Source organism: Phoenix dactylifera, unplaced genomic scaffold (genome assembly GCF_009389715.1).
Source record: "Phoenix dactylifera cultivar Barhee BC4 unplaced genomic scaffold, palm_55x_up_171113_PBpolish2nd_filt_p 001144F, whole genome shotgun sequence".
Lineage (NCBI taxonomy): Eukaryota > Viridiplantae > Streptophyta > Magnoliopsida > Arecales > Arecaceae > Phoenix > Phoenix dactylifera.
The window spans coordinates 35,594-58,489 of NW_024068485.1; the positions used below are offsets into that span (position 1 = coordinate 35,594).

Consider the following 22,896-nt stretch of genomic DNA (forward strand, 5'->3'; position numbering starts at 1 on the left):
AAGGCTCCTCCCCGAATAAAACTAGCCTACGATGTCGATAGCCTTGTAGCATAACCAAAGCTACCTCTCTCCGAATACCAGCAGCAAAGCATCCTCCAGGTTGGGTTCCTCCATCATTGGCTCATCTCATCTCTCTGTAGTTATACAGAGGGAATGGAACAAAGCAGGCTCCCACGTAGAGCCCCGCATAACTACAGTTGACAGCAGCCTTGGCCCTAACAACATTTGAGGACCGATACGGAGATTGACGCAAGAAATTTTGTATTCCGATCACCCAACAATTCTTATCCTCTTACCGGGGGAGGAAAAAAAACGGAGGAAATAGCAGATGTTTCTCTGCAATCATTTCAACCAAGGCATTCTAGAAATACTAAAATATTCTGGAAATACTAAAATTCTAAAGACTCGTATTACAAAGAATAAATGATATGATTATGTCAATTAACCTGAGTTGCTCATTTACATGTACAGCAATGATCTTTTTGTCCCAGCATATTGCCATGGACTCTATGGTAGAACAACTATGATTTTGCATGCCCTAAGAATATCCATGTCTCATTGAGCTTAAGATGCAAGCAAACTGGATCTACAACGAGCATAAGAATAAACCTCATTTATACTGGAATAATTAATTTGTATAGAAGAAAGTTAGTTCCATCCCTGAGCATGCATGTATAATGAATCTATACTAAGCAATATTTCTTTCTTCTAATGGAAGAAAAAGAAAAGCTCATGCATAATGCCAAGTCATTGTGACAAGAGGTAGCTTTCATACGTCTAGTCATTGTGATATGTATTCTTTAATTACCTAAAGATGTTGACATAATGATGGAGAAAAAGAATAAGGGAAAAAGTTGGGTGGTTTAGAAGTAGAGAAAAAGAATTGTACATTTCTACTAAGGAATCAGTCAATATTTGACATGGACCCCTATAAATTTCTTGAACAATTTATATTAATCCAATAATTCTACTTACCACTTAAGAATAAACACTTCTGAAGGGATCGATAGTTATAGAAAATAAATCAGTTGATATAAGTAATTTTAGATCGTCCGAGTTTGTTAAAATATATAAAAAAATCAATCCCAGAGCAAGTAAATTGCTCCAGTAAATTATATATTAAAAAACCATAAACCACATAATATTGCTTGCTCAAGTTTCTTGATTAGCCTTGCAATGTGTTATCAGGTATTATATCAGTAATTGAAGATGAGCAACAATAGTTGGATGGGTTACGAGGCTTAAGTTTTTCAAAAATTTGGGTTTCAAGCTAGAGAAAATATTTGTCATTTGAAATAGCATCTTATGATGGAATGAGTGATTAATACGGCAGAAGATGATAGTAAGTAAATGGAGTGACTTAAAGAGTCCAATTAATTTTTTAAAAAATATATATAATTTTTCTGATTTATAACCTGAAAAATATAAGATTATATGTTGATCCCTTGTGAAATCATAAATTATTTTCCAGTCCACTGATCTCGGGGAACCACGTTTGTGCCATATGTTCCCACCGGAAGCCTCGACTCCCCTAGCCCATCGTTCCCCTCCTCTCGCCTGCCTCCTCTCGCCGGCCAGCGGGCGGCCATGGAAACCATCCACCGCCTCCTCCCCATCTCCGCCGCCGATACCCTAATATTCCGTTGTCCCAGGACCCCTCGCTTCCCCCCACTCCCGCCCAAGAATCCCTCCGTGTTTCCGGCCGGATCCCCTGCTCTGGAGTTCAGACGCCGCTTCTCCAATGGCTTCAGAGTGTCCGCTGGATGGTTCTCGGTCTTCGGCACCAGGCAGAGGGCTGTTCTTCCGGAGATTGTGAAGGCCGGCGACCCCGTCCTCCACGAGCCCGCCGGCGAGGTCCCCGTCGAGGACATTGGGTCGGAAAGGATCCAGAGGATCATCGAAGACATGATTTCCGTCATGAGAAAGGCTCCCGGCGTCGGCCTTGCGGCTCCACAGATCGGTGTCCCCTTGAAGGTCTGATCAAAATCATATCTTTACTTGGTTCTTCTACCACACACGGCGTTTGCGAACTTGCTGCCGGTACGCTATCCCTTTGCTGGGGATTGAGTTGAACTGGGGCTTTGCTTGCTAAATAGTATGTATATGGGATTTTTCGGACCCAGCATGAATTTTTTAGGTTTCTTGGATTATAATGCAGGGATGCATGAATGTTGCTCCTCTACGACCGGACAATTAACTGTGACAGCAATCTAAATTCTAAAATAACTGGTCTCATGCACAATAGTTTGTTGCTCGATGATTTTAGGGGCTTTATGCGCTATTAGCCAAGTAAGCAGTCGTGTGACTTGATAGTATTTCTTCATGCCATTTGAAACCAAAGGAGGTGGCGTCTATTGTAGTCTTGTGGGGTGGCCATGGATTGAAATGCTCGTGCATAATGTTGTTCTTCTCAGGAAATGGTTGATGATGTGCCAAATAGCCTTGTTTTACTTAAACAGCAAACAGCATCCTGCTTTATTTTTCTAGATCTGTATATGCATGCATTTAAACCGACCATCATGGAAATACACGAATTCCCTAGCTGAATGTAAAGTAGAAAGATGCTGAAGATCAGTAAAACTTCTGATTCAGAAGAGTGGAATCTGTCATGGAATTGCATGCTTCTTATTTCTTAGTGCAAAACAGGGCAGGAGGTCCATTCATAAAGCTTTCACGATCCTTATTTTTGATTTTTGAGTAACTGTTATTATATCTCCTCCATTCATTTAGTACGCACGAGTACTAGAGGAAAACAAAGCCCTCTCTTTAAGGGTGTGTTGCCATGGTGCTAATAATTTAACCATCTGACTAGAGGTTAATTTTGTGGAATTCCAATCCTTCTAACATATCATCGCTCTTACTGTGGCAGATTATCATTCTGGAGGACACAAAGGAATACATTAGTTATGCTCCTAAGAATGAACTTGAAGCACAAGACCGCCACCCTTTTGATCTTCTGGTAATTTAATGTCAAAGGAAGAAAGTAATTGATCTGTCTTTCATATATGAATTATCAGTTACTTTCTCTGACACAGGTCATAGTGAATCCAAAGATGAAGAAGAGGAGCAACAAAACTGCACTTTTCTTTGAAGGATGCTTGAGGTAAAAAGGAATCTAACCCTTTAGGTATTTTTTGTGCTTTTTGAAACCCTAATTGCAGTTTCCTTTATAACATATTTTTTTTGCAACTATCATTTGTAATCCATAAATATATTTGCTTTATGTTCCTTCAATTTTTTCCTCTAATTGTTCTTGACCAATCCTTTCGTCTTATATTGCCCTGATGACATATTTCCTTGCAAGTCTATAACAGCATACAGAGGTGGGCTTTGGCACAATGTAAAATTTGCGCCACTGTGAACTAGGTGTCACCGGTTTAAAACATGGAAATGATGCCTTATCTGGTCTTATCTGTCTCAAATAATATAGTAATCTTATGTATATGGTTGAAGGATTGATACGACCTTCTAGCTCTTTTGTTGGACTTGAAGCCCAACTCCAGCCAACTTCAAATAAGCTTTTGGGAATGCTGGAGGTTAGTGATCTTATTTTGAAATAATAGTGGCTGTTTTGTATAGTAAAGGGGGTTGTAACATGACTTTTTGGATATTGGTAGAAATTTGGCAGTTGGACTCACAGTAGATTTTCTCTATTTTTTGGATACTTTAAGCATCTCGCCCTTTTAGCACATAGACTTTTCGAGCAAGATCATGTTGTTTAGGGTTGTTTGGAACCTTACAGCTTAACCTGCTTGTAGGTTGAGCTGCAAGCACGGTCTAGCCCGCTTGCTTGGCTATTTGTGTCTGAGTAGCATGCTGCAGCTTGAGATAAGGACCAACAGCAACTTAGGGAAAAAATACTATAGCTCGACCTATGGTCGAAACGAGCATGAGATGAGCTGTAGCATCTCGAACTTTCCCCAAAAGATGATTCCATGGTAAATCTTCCCATTTCTCTCTTGCTCCTCTCTCCCCTTGGCTCGTGCCCCTCCTTCAAGATATCCCACCACCACCACCCCACCAGCCCCTTCTGATCTTCTACACTGGTTAGCTCCCTCCAATCTTTCCATTGGTGAGCCCCCTGTGATTGTCCCCATCTCCTTCGAGGCCCCCTCACCACCATCACCATTTCCTAGTTCGTTGGTGGAGTGATTAGTGGCATGGCAAAGGAAGTCTAGGAAAGGGGAGGAGAGAGGAGGGATGGCAAAGAAGAGTAGGAGGCTATTTGCAATAACCCAGGACCTCACTTAAAAAGGTTAGCTAGAAGCTATTGTTTGATTTCTAGCTTGTATATATATCCAAAATCGACCCAGTGCATAACCGATTTGGAGCAAAACACACATTTGCATGAATCTTCACATACTCTTCTTGTTTAAACTCTGGCATCCTCGTCGGGCTACAGATACAAATCCAACCATAAATACCACAAATCTAATCATAGATACCAAGGTATGCCAAACTGGTACCGGAAGGCGTACCAGTCAGCTACCGAATTGGTTCGGTACCGGTTCAGACCGAACCGAACCAGTACCACTGGTTCGGCCTGATTTTTGATTCCACACTTTTTTTTTGAAATTCTCTCTTTTCGAACTTTTTCTATGAATATAAGTCTAATTTGATGTTCTTTTGTTGTTTTCTTGATATTTTTTTCATGTTTTCTGATATTTCTATGATCCCAGTTTAAGCTAGATGATGCATCTTATTGCTTTCAAATGATACAATTCATAAGATATCTTTAAAACAAGATACAATCAATTACATACTTTTAAAGTACTCTCAGATATCTAAAATCGGGTCGAGTGGTAATGCCTTTCGTAGATATTCGGATCATCAACATAATCAGGAGACACATCAACTCATCCCTCTAACCAAGCGGTATTGTAGTCTTGAATGCTCATCCCATAAGGAACGTGCCTCGGGTTATAAACACTCTCGGATCTCTCGCTGAAGCTCTAGTTCTGAGAGGTGTCTTCTAGCTGTGGAGGGACCATCCGAATATGGTGGCAGCAAAATCCGACCCTTGTGATGCTTTGAGCTGCGTAGAGTAGTAGCCACCGGAAGATGACTCGGATGCACCATATTTATATTCGTAACTGTATGGACCACAGCGCCCGCACTATCGGCCAAATAGGCCACAGCGCGTTTGCGCTATAGCAAAAAAATTTGAGACCGGTGCCAACCGACCGGTTCGCACGGATTCCTAGCCATACTGGACGGAACCGTCTGGTTCCTAGCCATACAGGACGGAACCGTTGTTGGAATCCCTCGCACGTCGCAGAAAATTTCAGAAAAATTCTGCGCGTAGCGGAAGACATGCGCGAGATCCCGTTCATCTCATGATCATATTTTAAAACCGATGTTCGTAGATAGATTAGGATTAAATACTTTTACATAATATTAGGAAGATCAGATCTTCACCTTGTGCGGGTAGATGATCACCGCAAATCTGATGATCGTGGACTTGTTGAAGGTTCGCTTGAAGCCGCACACGCGTCCGGCCTCTACGGGTATCCACACGAAGCAGAGGACCAATCCAAACTCTCTAATCTCCCCGGGGTGCTAGCTCCCTTGCAGAGATATGTTTTGATGGTTGAAATTCTCTCTTTTGAATCAACTCTTGATTGCCTTAGAGAGGAGGAAGAAGGATAGATCAAAAGGAAGAAGGCAAAACCCCTTTGCAGCCTTTTCCTTTTCCTTTTCTTTTGGAACCAAAAGAAGAGAGGGAGGAAGGGCTGCATGCCTCCTTCCTTTTCTTTGCTTGCTGGTGGCTGAAACCATCATGGGAGAGATGGGTTCACGGCACAAAAGGGAGGAGAAAAATCCCACGTCCTTCCAAAGGAGGGGATTGTCAAGCGGGCCCATGAGAGAAAAGATGGGTCACCTGCCACCTATCTTTCTTCTCCTCCTTTTTTTTTTCTTGCAGCTCCAAGGAGGCTGAAGGGAGGGGGTTCACGGCTGGATCACCAAGATGGGAAGATGGTCCTTCACGGCTGAAAAGAGAGGGGGAGGAAAAATTAGGGTGCTGCCCCCTTTCTCTCTCTTATATATGGCATGTGGAGCTCCTAAAATTTAGGAGCTCCCATCCTTATCTCTAAGAAAAGAGGAGGGGCGTACGCCCCTCTTCTTTTCTTCACGTATTCAGCCAAGAGGGGCGTAGCCCCTCCCTCTTCTCCCTATTTCACGCACGCCCACTTAATCCAATTAAGTGGGGTGTGGGGCCATGTACAAGGTGGGTCTAATCCTCTTCCAAAGAGGATTGAGTGCGCCCATTTTCTTTTTCCTTCAAATCCTAATCTAATTAGGATTCAATTGAACCATGACTCAATTGAACTCTTCAATCCTAATCCAATTAGGAGTCTTTTAATTAATTAGATTAAAATTAATTAGGACTTAAGAAATCCTAATCTAATTAGGACTTATTAAATTTCAGTCCTAATTCAATTAGGACTTTAGAAATCCTACTTCAAGTAGGACTTTAATTTAATTTGAAATCCTAATCCAATTAGGACTTTAAGAATCCTAATCCAAGTAGAACTCCTAATTAAGTCCAATTAATTAAATCCAATTAATTAAATTAAATTGCAATCCAATTGCAATTATTCCTTCTTCAACTCACTAACTCTTAGCGGGTTAACCAATTATCAATCAAATTGATTATTTGTGATTCCTAATCACAATTCAACCATCGGATCGGTCAATACCTCTAATGTGTGTGACCCCATAGGTTCTATTCTGTCTGGTAGTGAGATATATTGCGATCTCTATCACAATATCATTGAAAACTCCTTTCAATGGGTTGGAACAATTCCAACTCAACTCACCAGGGACCATCGATCATCAAGATAGTCCCTGTGAGTCTCACCATCCACCAGTGACACCTAGCAGCATGTAGTGGCAACCCAGCAGAATGGAATGATGAACCTCTAGGTGCAGTTATCATATGATACGGTCCTTCTATCGTGGATCCCTACAGGACGGAGGTCATGGATAACTCGTCAAACCCCATCGTCTGTCATATGTCAAGATTTATTCGACTTAAGTTCGAGAATGGAAAACTCCTTTTCCACTGTACATACTACCCCGGCCGAGGATTTACGAACTCAGTCTCATAAATCACATAGGATCTCTCTTAACCTATCAAGATCGATAGATTCCATCTAGATGCACCCCTACTCCTACAATGAACCTACTGCAGCCAATCTGCACCACAAGAACCCAATTGGCTAGGGCTCATGTTTATGTGCTCGTCAAACTACAGCAACCTCACTGTGAATAGCCGAGGCATCGCAGGTCAAAGGACCAGTCATACAACTGCAGCATCAAGTAAGTCACTGACGAGTGGATAGACATCCAAGTGACTACTTGCTATGGTCACGCTCAGTACCCTTGTTCTCTAACAAGCACTTGCACAATTGCTCCAGTGTCGCCACACTGTGGACTCAAGACTCGTCCATCAAAGAAAGCGATATGTGCACTAATCTCAGCGGATCGATCACCGTCCTCGTGATGATCCATCGATCAAGAGCAATTCAGAAATTAATCACCAATGACACATGCCTCAAATTCTCAACTCTTGAGAATATGCGTCATCATCTTATTAATTTCTTGGACGATTCATGGACACATAAGAACATGAATGAAAAGAATGCCCATTCTAATAAATTCATTATTAGGTCAAGTACAAATTTATATCCCAGAATAAAATAATGCGTCAGCCAAATTGGCTTCTAGGGCATACTTCTAACAATCTCCCACTTGCACTAAAGCCAATCAGCTATAAACCTAAACCCCATCTTCTCAAGATGCGCTTCAGTTTTCTGCTGACTTATCTGCTTAGTGAATGGGTCCACCACATTTCCTGTGGAGTCTACTCTCTGATACTTTACTTATTTCTTTTCAAGGTAGTCGCTTATTAGGTTAAACCACCGCTCTATGTGCTTCGGCTTCTGGTGAGACCTTGGCTCTTTAGCTAGTGCTATGGTGCCTTTGTTATCGCAGTAGAGTGTTATGGCATCTGATGACATTACACCTAACTCAGCAATGAACTTATTAAACCAGAAGGTTTCCACTGCACCCTTAGATATGGCTAAACATTCAGCTTCTAAGGTAGAATCTACAATAATCGGTTGTTTGGAACTCTTCCAATTTACTGAACCATCATTGCATATAATCTGATGTAGACTTTCTATCATCAATATGTGTGCATCCTTCTACCTTCAACTCTGATCTTCTTCCAAAGACCAAGAACATGTCCGTAGTTCTTCTCAAGTATTTAAGACTGTTCTTCACAGCTATCCAGTGCTTCTTGCCTGGATTTGACTGATATATGCTCGTGACACTCACAGCATGTACTATATCAAGTCATGTACATAGCATGGTATACATGAGGCCCCTATAGCCGAAGTATAAGGGATCTTGCTCATCCACTGAATCTCTTCAGATGTGTTGGGGCACATCTTCTTGAAGAGATTTATCCCATGCCTAAGGGGTAATAATCCTCTTTTAGAGGTTTCCATGCCGAACCTCTTCAACACTCCCTCTATGTAATATTCTGTGATAGGACAAGCATCCTCTTAGATCTATCTCTATAGACCTTAATTCCCAAAATATAGGATGCTTTTCCAAAGTCTATCATGGAGAATTCCTTAGACAACCAAACCTTGACTTAGGATATCATCCACGTACAATACGAGGAATGCAATAGTCCTCCCACTAACCTTCTTATAAATACATGGTTCCTCCTCGTTCTTGAAGAAATCAAACGATTTGATTATATCGTTGAAACGAGTGTTCCAACTCCGAGATACTTGTTTTTTGTCCATAGATGGACCTTTGCAGCTTACAGACCTTGTGATCACCATCACAATATCATGATATGCCTACAACAACAAGCAATATTCGAATGGACTTCAGTATGGCTACAGGTGAAAAAAGTATCCTGATAATCAGTGCCCTTCGCACTGACTATAACCTTTCGCCATTAGCCTTGCCTTATAGGTATCTACCTAGCCATCCGAACTTAATTTTCTCTTGTAGATCCATTTACACCCAATAGGGTACTGTACCTTCCGGTGAATCTACTAAGGTCCAGACTTGGTTGGAATGCATGGAGTCTATCTCTAACTTCATGGCTTCCAGCCATCTCTCGGAATCGATGTCTAACATCGCCTCGTTGTAGGTATTGGGATCCTTACCTTGATCCCTATCTCCCATGAGGAACACTTCCTCTACATCCTCTGTAAGTATACCTAAGTACCTTTCAGGAGGATGGAAGATCCTACTAAATCTACGAGGTGGAGGAGGTACAACATGTACTGGCTCGATATGAATAGGTTCTATAGGCACAATGGCTCGTTGCTCTTTAGAGACTTTCTCTTCGAGCTCAATTTTTCTCCTACTGCCTCTATCAAGGATAAACTATTTTCCATGAAGATAGCATGTCGGCTCACAAACACTTTGTGATTCTCTGGGACGTAAAATTGTATCTAAATAACTCTTTAGGATATTCTATAAAACGAGCACTAATTGTCCTATCCTCTAACTTGTCCGCCTGTTGTCATTTGACTTGGGCCGGACATCCCCAAATCTTGAAATAACCAAGACTCAGCTTCTTACCATGTCATATCTCATATAGTGTGGTGGGAACAGACTTAGAGGAAACACTATTCAATATGTAAATAGCTGAAAATAGGGCATCTCTCTAAAGAAACAAGGGTTGATCAGTGAAGCTCATCATGGACCTGACAATATCCAATAGGATCTGATTCCTCCTCTCCGACACTCCGTTAAGCTGAGGTGTACCAGGAGGGATCCATTATGAAACTATACCATTCTCCTTGAGATAATCACGGAACTCTCCACTAAGGTATTCACCTCCTCGATCTGATCGAAGAAACCTTAATGAGTTTTTCTGTTTGTTTTTCTACTTCATATCTGAACTCTTTGAACCTTTCAAAAATTTCAGATTTGTGTCTCATACACATATCCATACCGTGAGTAATAATCGATAAATGAAGTAAAAATTACAACCCCTAGCCTGCACATCGAATGGGCCACACAGATAAGTGTGTACTAGGGTAAGTATCGCAGTGGACCTCTCCCATGTACTAAAAGGGATAATTTGGTCATCTTTCCTTGAAGCAGAATTCACAAAATCGGATATGACTCGAAAGTCAATGAGCTCAGAAGCCCATATTTCTTCAATTTGTTTATTCTGTCTTCTCCTATTGACCAAGCCTGAGGTGCCACAAATACCTTTAGATTTATCTCAATCTCTAGATCCTTTTGGATCCTATGGTACTCACTGTTTGCTTAGATACATTCACAGGTACATCCAAATGTAAGTGATAGAGACGGTCAATCATAAAACCATATGCATCCATTATTTCTCAAACAAATTGAACAATAGTCTTATAAAAATCTTTCTGTGCTAAACAAGATACAGAAATCAAATTTCTGTTTGCAACAGGTAACAGTCCCTAAGTATCCTTTTAATAATGAGCATATCTGGCATACCTTCTGAAGGTCTGTCACCCTTCTTACTCTTTATGCTTTCCATGTATGTAGGACAGTTCCTCTTCCAATGTCCGTCTTATGATGCAATGGAAACACTTTTCCTTGCAATCGGGCCTTTTTTTCTTGGAACTTCCTTAACTTGGCCTTTTCTCGGTCTTCCTGCCTTTTCACAGGTTTCTTCTTCTTCCAAGTAGACCTCTCTCTTGGAAGTAGAAACCAACTCGACAGCGAGAACGGATGCCCCTTGAACTCTTCAAGGTCCCCTAAGGTAGTTACCAATTTTTATTTAACAATTCTATTTTGGTGCATACAATCTTGTTCATATGGTAATTTACTATAAACTGTTCATATGAAGCTAGAAGGGATTGCGGGATCAAATTCATTTGCAAATTCCTTGTGCATGGTCATGCCGAGCTTCTCAAAGCTCCTCTAAGTCCTTTATCATGGTCAAACCATGATCATGGAAGACTACCCATCACGCATCTTGCCTTGAAGAGCCTTTGGACACTTCAAAACATGCTGCGTGACTCTGTTCACCATACAACTCTTGTAAGTGATATATATGTCCCTGCAATCTTCATGTTCTCATGCTGGCATTAAAATTAATTGGACATGGATGCCTTTGTGCAGCACCTAACTTTATTGTCATTGTTCATCCACTTAGCATGCGTCTTATGCTGACAAGTAATCGGGACGGATTGGTAACACAGGGATTCCATGGTCTAGCATATACCCTAAGTTTCTCACAATTCAAATATCTTTGAAAATTTGCTGAGCTAGTTTTTATAATTGGGTTTGGTCAAAACAGTTTGTTCTAATAGGATATGAGTTAAGAGTCTAGAAAGCTGACTTTATAATCCTCAGAGAGTAAGATTCTAGTTAGAATTTTGTACTTGAACTTTTATTTGTTTTAGGGCTTTTAAAACAAGATATACCTCCCAACTATTTTCTCGAAATCTCTCACACTCCTCTAGTAGAGAACGGAACCTTGCGACTCTAGGTTTTCAAGTGTGGGTGCTACGGTCCCACCAATTTACATACCACTCACCTAACAGTTATTGGTGACAAATAAATGATGAGTGTACAACTCTTGGTACAATGCTTCTCAAGCAAGTTGTAGCGCTATCCGGTCTCTAAGTATGAGACCTACCTAACCAGTTATTGGCCCCATTCCCTTAGTTAAGTCGGACCCACCGTATACCCGCAGAAGCAAAGCCGTCATTGGGTCCTCACCTAACAGTTATTGGGCCCCACCCATCTTTACCCCTACAACATCTCATGCCTAATAGAGAGGTCCAGTCCCCCGATGCAACTTGCCCACTGTATCCAGCCGAGACAACATTCAACGCCGGAAAGACCTTAGCAGCTCTACTACGGTGGGAAGACCTATGGACCTTATATTTTTCGAGGAGATTTAATTTAGGTCTCTTTTATTTAATTATCTACATCTCATGCAATAATTATCTAACCGCTATGCATAAACATAGACATAACATCCAGGCATAATAACAAAAATTAAACTGGTGATGATCATGGATCCAGGATGGGGTCATAGTACAAGCACATGCACGTCAATTGGTTAGATCGTCTTCAACTCTTGACTCGATCTTAAGCACCCTTGGTCCAATTGCGATCAAACTCCTTGATCCATCTCCAATCAACCCTTGATCTCGATCCGGCAAATCGTGGCTTGTAGAGGCATGCACCGATCAACCATTGACATGCAAACACATCACAGATTACATCCCAGATAACTTTAAAAATAAATAAATTAAATAATAGTTACAACCCTTTTTCATGAGACACGCAGGTCTCTAATACGTCAATATAAGATGCACGCAGGCATCTGAAAATCTGATTTACAATGCATCACATAACATCACAGAACATCTCAGACATTGCAGAACATTTCAGCACAATTAAAGGGTCCATCCATGATCATCACCATACGCATCTCATGCATTAAATAAAATTTACAGATCTGAATATTTAACAGATTATGTCCATCTTATGAGTTGCTGATCATGCAAGATATGATTCTAAATATTTTAATCTCATTAACAAATCAATAGAATCATTAATCTAATCGCATAGAAAATCAGCATGCAGAAAAATCAGCAAGCTGAAAATTCTGCATGCAGAAAAATTCAGCAGCATAATCTTTAAATTTTCAAGGAATCTATTATGCCTTAATCATTTAATCCTAAATCTTCACTACGCAACCATGGCTCTGATACCCACTGTGGATCCTCGCACGTCGCAGAAAATTTCAGAAAAAATTCTGCGCCGTAGCGGAAGACATGCGCGAGATTTCCCGTTTCATCTCAATGAATCATTCTTAAAACCGATTGTTCCTAAGATAGATTAGGATTTAAATACTTTTACATAATTTAGGAAGATCAAGATCTTCACCTTGTGCGGGTAGATGATTCACCTGCAAATCTGAATGAAATCGTGGACTTGTTGAAGGTTCGCATTGAAGCCGCACACGCGTCCGGCCTCTACGGGTATCTACACGAGGCAGGAGGACAATCCAAACTCTCTAATCTCCCGGGTGCTAGCTCCCCTTGCAGAGATATGTTTTGATGGTTGGAAATTCTCTCTTTTGAATCAACTCTTGATTGCCTTAGAGAGGAGGAAGAAGGATAGATCAAAAGGAAGAGGCAAAACCCTTTGCAGCCTTTCCTTTTCCTTTTCTTTTGAACCAAAAGAAGAGAGGGAGGAAGGGCTGCATGCCTCCTTCCTTTTCTTTGCTTGCTGGTGGCTGAAACCATCATGGGAGAGATGGGTTCACGGCACAAAAGGGAGGAGAAAAATCCCACGTCTTCCAAAGGAGGGGAATTGTTCAAGCGGGCCCATGAGAGAAAAGATGGGTCACCTGCCCCTTCTTTCTTTCTCCTTCCTTTTTTTTTTTTTCTTGCAGCTCCAAGGGAGGCTGAAGGGAGGGGGTTCACGGCTGGATCACCAAGATGGAAGATGGTCCTTCACGGCTGAAAAGAGGGGGAGGAAAGATTAGGGTGCTGCCCCCTTTCTCTCTGCTTATATATGGCATGTGGAGCTCCTAAAATTTGGAGCTCCCATTCCTTATCTCTAGAAAAGAGGAGGGGCGTACGCCCTCTTCTTTTCTTCACGTATTCAGCCAAGAGGGGGCGTAGCCCCTCCCTCTTCTCCCTATTTCCGCACGCCCAATTAATCCAATTAAGTGGGGTGTGGGGCCATGTACAAGTGGGTCTAATCCTCTTCCAAAGAGGATTGAGTGCGGCCATTTTCTTTTTCCTTCAAATCCTAATCTAATTAGGATTCAATTGAACCATGATCAGTTGACTATTCAATCTAATCCAATTAGGAGTCTTTTAATTAATTAGATTAAAATTAATTAGGACTTAAGAAATCCTAATCTAAATTAGGACTTATTAAATTTCAGTCCTAATTCAATTAGGACTTTAGAAATCCTTACTTCAAGTAGGACTTTAATTTAATTTGAAATCCTAATCCAATTAGGACTTTAAGAATCCTAATCCAAGTAGAACTCCTAATTAAGTCCAATTAATTAAATCAATTAATTAAATTAAATTGCAATCCAATTGCAATTATTCTTCTTCAACTCACTAACTCTTAGCGGGTTAACCAATTATCAATCAAATTGATTATTTGTGATTCCTAATCACAATTCAACCATCGGATCGGTCAATACCTCTAATGTGTGTGACCCATAGGTTCTATTCTGTCTGGTAGTGAGATATATTGCGATCTCTATCACAATATCATTGAAAACTCCTTTCAATGGGTTGGAACAATTCCAACTCAACTCACCAGGGACATCGATCATCAAGATAGTCCCTGTGAGTCTCACCATCCACCAGTGACACCTAGCAGCATGTAGTGGCAACCCAGCAGAATGGAATGATGAACCTCTAGGTGCAGTTATCATATGATACGGTCCTTCTATCGTGGATCCCTACAGGACGGAGGTCATGGATAACTCGTCAAACCCCATCGTCTGTCATATGTCAAGATTTATTCGACTTAAGTTCGAGAATGGAAAACTCCTTTTCCACTGTACATACTACCGGCCGAGGATTTACGAACTCAGTCTCATAAATCACATAGGATCTCTCTTAACCTATCAGATCGATAGATTCCATCTAGATGCACCCCTACCTACAATGAACCTACTGCAGCCAATCTGCACCAAGAACCCCAATTGGCTAGGGCTCATGTTTATGTGCTCGTCAAACTACAGCAACCTCACTGTGAATAGCCGAGGCATCGCAGGTCAAAGGACCAGTCATACAACTGCAGCATCAAGTAAGTCACTGACGAGTGGATAGACATCCAAGTGACTACTTGCTATGGTCACGCTCAGTACCCTTGTTCTCTAACAAGCACTTGCACAATTGCTCCAGTGTCGCCACACTGTGGACTCAAGACTCGTCCATCAAAGAAAGCGATCTGTGCACTAATCTCAGCGGATCGATCACCGTCCTCGTGATGATCCATCGATCAAGAGCAATTCAGAAATTAATCACCAATGACACATGCCTCAAATTCTCAACTCTTGAGAATATGCGTCATCATCTTATTAATTTCTTGGACGATTCATGGACACATAAGAACATGAATGAAAAGAATGCCCATTCTAATAAATTCATTATTAGGTCAAGTACAAATTTATATCCCAGAATAAAATAATGCGTCAGCCAAATTGGCTTCTAGGCATACTTCTAACAACCGTCTGGTTCCTAGCCATACGGGACGGAACCGTCCGGTTCGGTCCGATATGCAACTAGTACCGGCCGGTTTAGACCAGTTCTAGCCCGGTACCGCTTCGGACCGGAACTATTTTTAAGGCCGAACCGGACTGGTCAGAGACCGGACCGGTTCGGTACGGACTAAACCGGCTGGTACGGACCAGTTCAACATTCCTTGATAGATACCATGATTGGCCTATGTTCAATCCCAAAAGAGCTTGTGTTGTAGTGTTCCTTCGTCCACATGAGTCATAGACTGGATCTGCTCTGATACGATTTGCAACAACTTAGGATCTACTTTGTATACAAACCTAAGATCTACTTATTACGTAACCGATGTTGAACTAAACACACACCTGCATGGATCCTCATACAATCGATGTGGGCAACAACTACGTTGCAAGCATTGAGAAAGACAATGTCGGAGTCGAGGTGGGCGGTGAGGATTGCACGGTCAGAGCTAGAGAGGAGGGGTCAGAGATGAAGGCAGCGGCATTAGTGAGGTTGAGAGTTAAGGAATGCACCACCCTCAACATTGCTCATAACCTCAAGCTACAAGACCTCCTCCTTGACGAGGTCGGTGACCTCAAGGCCTCTGACTTTGTCCTCTCTGCACTCCCTGACCAGAATCATGTTGACATGCTTGTCCGCACCCTCTGCAGCATGCTGGCTCCAGTCCTTATTCTATCTTATCCTCCTCCCTCTCTCCCCTTCACCCTTTCCTTTTATTTCTAAACAAGAGTAATGAAGCTACTGAGGGTAGACTATATGCAGCTCAAGTTGCATTGTAGCTTGAGCCACACTGCACCCCCACCTATAGGGCTCCAAACAGCCTCTTAGGTTAAGTAGGGGTGCTTCAGAACAATGCAAACAACAGAGCAGGGCATGCTCTCTTGGTTTTGTTACCAAAGAGGAATCCCCTTAACATAAGGACTTCCATGGTGAATTGGGGTTTGTCCTAATGGTCATGCCCCTCTATCTAGCATTAGTGATTCTGGATTCGAATCTTGGATGGTTCATGTCCAAATTTTTGGGTCTGAATAATTAAATTGTGGGCGGGGCTTCATCCCTTTCTCTCAAAAATGTACTGATTTCTGTGAATGTCCTGTATGGTCCTTGTTCGCATTCGTGTCAAATAGTTCGACTAGAGATTTAATTTTCCTACGAGAGTATCAACTAGGTATAGATAAATAGTCTTTGATGCCAATCTGTTGTATTATTTTTTCTACTTACTGTAACTGCAACCACAAGGTAGGTTAGCTGCATTGAACAGTATATCTTATTTAATTCTCTTCTCTCAGTGTTGATGGATTTAGAGCAGTGGTTGAGCGCTACCTTGAGGTTGAAGTAACAGGTTTGGGCCGTGACGGGCGCCCCATCAGGGTAGATGCTACTGGCTGGCAAGCACGCATATTACAACATGAATGTGATCACCTGGATGGCATGCTTTATGTCGACAAGATGGTGCCAAGAACATTCAGGGCTGTTGAGAATTTAGATTTGCCGCTACCCGTAGGATGCCCACAGCTTGGTGTACGCTAGTTGAAATCTTTATACGGCAAGAAAGTTAATTTTGACCAACAAGAGCTGTCAGTGCTCTCGGGCACGTTCTGCGGACATTATTTCTAATAGTTGATGTTCTGCTAAGAAAATGTATGTGGTGAAAACGCACCAGAGGGCTTATGGAGTGGGTTATAAGTTTTATTTTTTTCCAATTTTATTTTGGGAGATTTCTTTGTCACCTGTTCATGACATGCCAATGCAGGCAGTTTTGCCGATCGAGCTTATTCTCTGTTCATCAGCATGCAATTAAATGAAATCGACCACACGAAGCTATCTGCTTCCAAATGCTTTCTGTGGATCCTTTGTTTTGTATATCTTGTTTCAGATTCTGATTGTTTCAGATTCTGATGTATGGAACTGCAACGTGCAAGGAATAGACGATGAACGATTGACAGGGAGCTCTGGCAATTGCTGTATTTGGAACCTCATGCTGTAATCAAGTTTGTTCTTTTATTTTATTGGGTCAAAAGTCGCAAGAGGTTTCTGTTCTTAATGAACATATGACATTGTGGATGTGATTATGAAGGCCTTCACGTAATTCCCTTCTTTGAGCCATATTACATCGTGGAACATATTACATATTTCTTTTCTTTGATTTGTACTTTTTCTCAGGCTAGATAGCTACCGGATGACAGACTTCTAGCACCTTGTTTTAAAGCTTTGATGAATTCGGATGTGCTGAAATTTTATGGTAAGCTATCCCAGGGACATGTCCTATTTTTCTTGTAAAAGGACCGGACATTCCTGCACGGTTGGTCCTCCAGGGACCTGCCTTTTTTTATTATTATTTTTTGAAGTAAACCCTTTTCCTTATAACTAAAAGTTGAAGCAAGTTCTGATGCTTGCTTGTTGGTCAAGGTGAAAAATATCGCATGAGAGCATATATTTATTGGTGATTTCTATCTTAAACATCTCAATATCTATCATATAGTACGCATAAACCCCAGACTGAGGCCCCAAGTACGCCAAGCCCTGCCTAATTACGACGTTAATTATGTTGCCAGGTGTGGCTGCGAGGCTCCTCTACTGGCGCTTCTCTGCTAAATACGTTTGCGCTGCTGCTGCTTCGCCTTAGAGTAGTGCAACTAGCGCTAGTGGGAGGGCACGATTAACTCTGGAATCAGAACTTTCTTCGTTAAAAGGGAGGGCGGGGGAAATGTACCACAAAGAAGAAGAAGAAGAGTAGGGGGAATCACAACCATCCATGAATACAGGAAACTATAGGAAGGAGAGAGAAGAAGGAAGAAGAAGAGAAGAGGAGGGAAAAGAAGAAAAACCAGACTTCTCATCTGACTCTGGCCATAGCTTCGCACCAGAATTTCAGAGAAAAAGAGGCTATTTTCATTCAATTATTCAATAACTCTAAACAAGTGCATAGATCCATATATATAAGGCCAAGAAATAACAAAAAGACCCCCCAAAAAAAATCCCATAAAGGCTCTCAAATGATAATATGCAAACAAGCCCAATCAACATAAAATAAAACAAAATAAAATAACATAAAATCAATTCAGCTACAACGAAATGGCTAGATCATCCTCCTGCAACGATCGTGGCTCCGCGTAACAGGCGGTCTGATACTGGTGTCCCCACCAATGCGTGCCTTGTACACATAAGGTACAAGTAAAGCAAGGACATCAACTACAATTCTATGAGTCGAGCTTCCTTGTACTTGAAGTAACACATGGATTGATAACATGGTTCGCGTGCTGGTCAGATCTTGACAGACAAGAGGGTGGATACACCGAATCAGAGGCGAAGCCTGATGCCTTCCAGCAATACGAGGTAGCATTCCCCCCAGACTCCAAGGACAAATGAATGTCTTTCAGAAATATTTTCGCGCATGGAAATGTGTCGCTGCAAGCAAACTTAATCGCATGCTCTGTTGCTGAACTTCCCTTTATGTCAATGAAAGAAATCTCATCCACCTTCACAGCTGATGTCTGCAATTGCATGGCCAACAAAAAAGATTGATTTTCTTTGGAGCAAGATGAGCAGATAGAATGGATGCATATCCATACCCATACCTGGTTTTACATGGGTGGGACGAGTCGCAGTAGTACTGGTCAATGATTATTGGGTTTGAGACGTTCTTCATCAAAATGTTCTGGAAAATTATTTTGCGGGCACAGCCACTGCCTCCCTGACACAGTTGTGGTTCATACAGCAAAACCAAATGAGACCCCATGATACGTATATGTTTATATGCGGGTCTAGGACCAGAGAGTTACCTGCCATGTCTTGATCCTTACTCCATTTTCAGTGTTGGTAATCAGGCATCCATCCACTAGAATATTGTCCACTCGAGCATATGTCATTGATTTGCCCAAGCTTCCAATACTAATAGGGAAAGAGCAGGACAGATCTCATTGTTATTACAATATTTCTCCATTTGACCAATTAAGAGTTTTTGAGTGTTATTACCTTATTCCATGACCAGGTCCGCAGACGATGTTTTTGACTAGGATATCAGAAGAATTGCTGACTATAGATATGCAGTCATCTCCTGAAAGGACACAACATAAACATTGAACAAGCGCAGCATGTAAAATAAAAGGGATAGATGAAAGACATGAAAATAAGTCAGTGAGGCAAGGGACAGTAAAGCTCCAACTGGAAGAAAACACAATGTTCAAGGTAGCTTTTGTATTAGTCAACTTACATGTAGTCAATTGTTAGCTGTGCTTAGTACCGAACTGGCTTAACTTTGAATACTAACTCTATTTTTGATTTAGTAGGACAACCTAGTCTGTTCTTTGTAATTCGGTCATACGACAGATTTTTTTTTGGTAAAAACGTTGCTTCATACTTGCTCGCTCATTCAGAAGTCAGTTGAGCTTTCAGGTTTCGTTTATCTTAATTCAGTGCCCAGACCTGAGTTGTAAAAATTCAATTAGCTAAGCACGGTTTTTGAGTACCTAACCAAAGTATATAGCCTTCGATGTGCATTTGCTAAGGATATTGCCAGAAAATTGCTATTGAACAACTATGTTTTGACAGCAATAGACCATCTTCAAGAGAGGAATATATAAGTCATATATAGTAGCCGGCACTGTATATAATTGGTAAGACGATACGAGAACTACTTTAAGCATAATTAGAGCTTAGAATATAACAAGAAGACCTTTTCTTCTTAGTGTAGAAGTTTCTTAAATAATAAAGTGTTCGACTTGAATATGAGATACATGAATATGTGATGCGCGTTAATCAAGTGCTAAAAAAAAGAATGACACATATATGTAAACTCAAAAGTAAGTAGGATACTTGTTTCTAGAGAAACAAAACAATAAGCCGATCATTTGTACACGGTTCAAATGTGCAGAAAGTTTGATCCAATAGACAGGAGGACACATCGACTACTTAAAAGTAAATCATTCACCTTATATTTAAATATTTGTATTGTGATGATAGCACCTGAACACCATTTGAAAGAAACAGGAATGTGAAGTTGTGAAATACGCTAAAAATCATCTTGTGTTATTGGAAGGGACTTTCCCTGCCATTATTCTCAAAAAAATATTGGAAGCTACTAAGAGACAATCATGACTCAAGCTTAGCTGAATAGGTAACTAGATGTCGTAGTGCTACAGACCTGTTCTAATTATACTATCTTCCACACAACAGAGACTGATGCACTTATATGAATTCCATCAGTGTTGGGCTCTCAGCAGGTGCAACCACTCGCAAACGAGATGCTCGAACATGAGAACATGTGTGAACGCCATATGCATCTGCTGACTATTCATCAGAGTCAGGTCATGGACGGTAAGATGCTTGCTCCGATGAAAAGTTACTGCCTGCATCAGAATTAGGCTATCCATTTTGATTACGGGCATACCAAGAAAGCACCAGAATTAGGCTATCTGTTTTGATATAGAAGGGGCACTAACCGTAGGGGGTGTCGGCACGGCTGCAAATGACAAATTAAGACAACATCAGATTTTGTTATTTCAAGTGCGCACTCTCACGCACAGACATGCATGCACAGCATTCAACAGACATACATGCAGAAACATATTCCGGGTAATTAGAACATTACATTCGTTGCATTTCTCTTGCAAGACCGTGCCCACCATTCCTGTCCCATGCCATTGATAGTCCCTCCACCTCCTAACACCAGCTGTCTTACTCCATGGAAGTATAGCCATTTTTGAGGATCCAGCCCCTGCCAGATATCAGGATCTGATGGAGCAATGATAGTTCCTGAAACCTATTCACATGGCAGCTCTAGGATAATAAGCAGGAAAAGAGACAATATTACATTTCGGAAAGAGGGGAAATAGGAGATTTGTCGAGTGTGTCTTGTATAGCAAATGCCACTTTAAAAGTTTAGAAAGGCATACCAACAATGTCAGCTTTGCTTTACAAGGTCCAGCAAATTTGATTGGACTGACCAAATATACATTTTCTGCTGGAATTTGAAGGATGGATCTTAATGGTGATAAACAGGCAAACTCCCAAGCATCTTTAAAAGCCTGATAAAATAATATTCATCAGAACCTTCATTCGTTTAACGCACAATTAAAATTTCATAGCTCAGCAATTGTTATTTATATTCAGTATAGGGTATAGAAAGTTTCCTCTATCATTAGCTTGCTATGAACAATGTACCTGCAAATTAATGCACGGCGTGCACAAGAAAAAACTACATGAACATGAATCATAAAGGGCTAAGAGTATCAATGAAGCAAGCAAACTAAAGATGAGGGCTCCACACTGGAGCTGTCATCATCTGTAAATAAATCAGGCACACGACGTCTGCATGTCATTGCCGCCAACCTCCTTCTCAACACAAGGATATCTGGTTACGGTAAGACCTGTCCAAATTATCCGAAGTACATGGGTTCTGTTCGGTATGAACGTCATGACAGCGAGAAATTTAAGATGTCCCCGCTCGAGAACCATTTATTCAGGAGAATAAGAGCGAAAGATAAATAGAGAACGAGGATTTCTCCCGTTTTGGTCGTCTCTTTCTTGCTAATCTAATCGGTCCGCTGCTCTTCCAGCAGATTCTTGCGCAAAAAGACGTAGGCAGCTGGAGCAGCCTCCTATTACTAACGTGACTAGCATCAAAATATCCCATCATCATCATCCAATACCATGAGTCGCTGATTTTTCTCCATAATTAGTAGATAAGATGGGGCAAAACAAAAGAAAAAGGGAAAGGGGAATTGAGGGGGTACCTTGGTATCATCAGTACAGCCATCCCCTTTTGCTCCGAAATCATCCACGGACACGACCACGGCCGCCCCTGTACTGTTGCTGGACGAAGAGCGGGGGAGCTGCTGGATGATCAGAGGAGGGGACTTGAGAGATGAGACGAGGAGAGGAGCAATGGAGGAGGAGGAGGAGGAGGACCAAAAGGAAAAGCATCACAGCAATGGATCGAGATGATGTCCTCCTCCTCCCCCAAAATCATCGACCATCTCCATCATCATCTCCGACTCTTGCTCTCGCCTGCAGTTTTTTTTTTTTTCCGTTTTGTCCGATTTCGAGGCTGCTACCGCCCAACTGGGCGGAGGAGGCGCGGAGAGAGAGAGAGAGAAAGGGAGGGGGAGGAGAAAAAAACGTGCTGTCAGCTGCAAGTACAATGGTTGGGATTTGATTACGACGCTCCAGATTGGGGCTGCTCCGCTGCGCGCATCACCTCGCATCATCTTCCAAGACGCACCGCGTGTCCCTCCAATTTGCCAGGCTCGGCAGCGACGAGCGCCCTTCCTCGCAAGCGCGTGCCACCGGCAATCTTTGGCACCCCTTTCCTCTTCTCTTCCTTTCTTAAAATCTTTAGTTGGATTTTTAAACTTAGCATGCTAGCCGACACTATCTTAATAGTTGATGTCACGTGTCCATTGCATAGTAGCCTAAAAATATTAAAATATTCTTACCATCACTTATTTGGATGCACTCGCGTTCTACGGATCCATGGACCATGAAAAAAAAATATATTTGTTAAAAATTAAAATAAATTTTTAATAAAAAATTAAGCTTTTAAATAAAATAAAATTTTTTTTCATTTAAAAAAGCATTTAGCATATGTTTTTATTATTTTTTTTTTATTTTTTAATAA

The 22,896-nt window shown here is 41.4% G+C and overlaps 1 protein-coding gene and 1 pseudogene across 1 annotated transcript; one reads left to right on the top strand and one right to left on the bottom strand.

Annotated features, from left to right (window-relative positions):
- Positions 1-1,471: 1,471 nt before the first annotated feature.
- Positions 1,472-17,141, top strand: LOC103722911 (peptide deformylase 1A, chloroplastic). Its single transcript, XM_008813643.3, has 4 exons — positions 1,472-1,974; positions 2,870-2,959; positions 3,036-3,103; positions 16,568-17,141. Exons 1-4 carry the CDS (start codon positions 1,588-1,590, stop codon positions 16,806-16,808), a joined length of 786 nt encoding a protein of 261 aa, XP_008811865.2. The 5' UTR covers positions 1,472-1,587; the 3' UTR covers positions 16,809-17,141.
- A 1,618-nt stretch (positions 17,142-18,759) lies between these two features.
- LOC120108037 lies at positions 18,760-22,135 on the bottom strand (annotated as a pseudogene).
- Positions 22,136-22,896: the final 761 nt, after the last annotated feature.

Excerpts from the sequence above, each read along its gene's own strand:
- LOC103722911 (XM_008813643.3), top strand. The coding sequence starts at position 1,588 with ATGGAAACCATCCACCGCCTCCTCCCCATCTCCGCCGCCGATACCCTA. Across the intron at positions 2,960-3,035 it reads GCCACCCTTTTGATCTTCTG|GTCATAGTGAATCCAAAGAT; the intron begins GTAATTTAATGT and ends TCTCTGACACAG. Across the intron at positions 3,104-16,567 it reads TTCTTTGAAGGATGCTTGAG|TGTTGATGGATTTAGAGCAG; the intron begins GTAAAAAGGAAT and ends CTCTTCTCTCAG.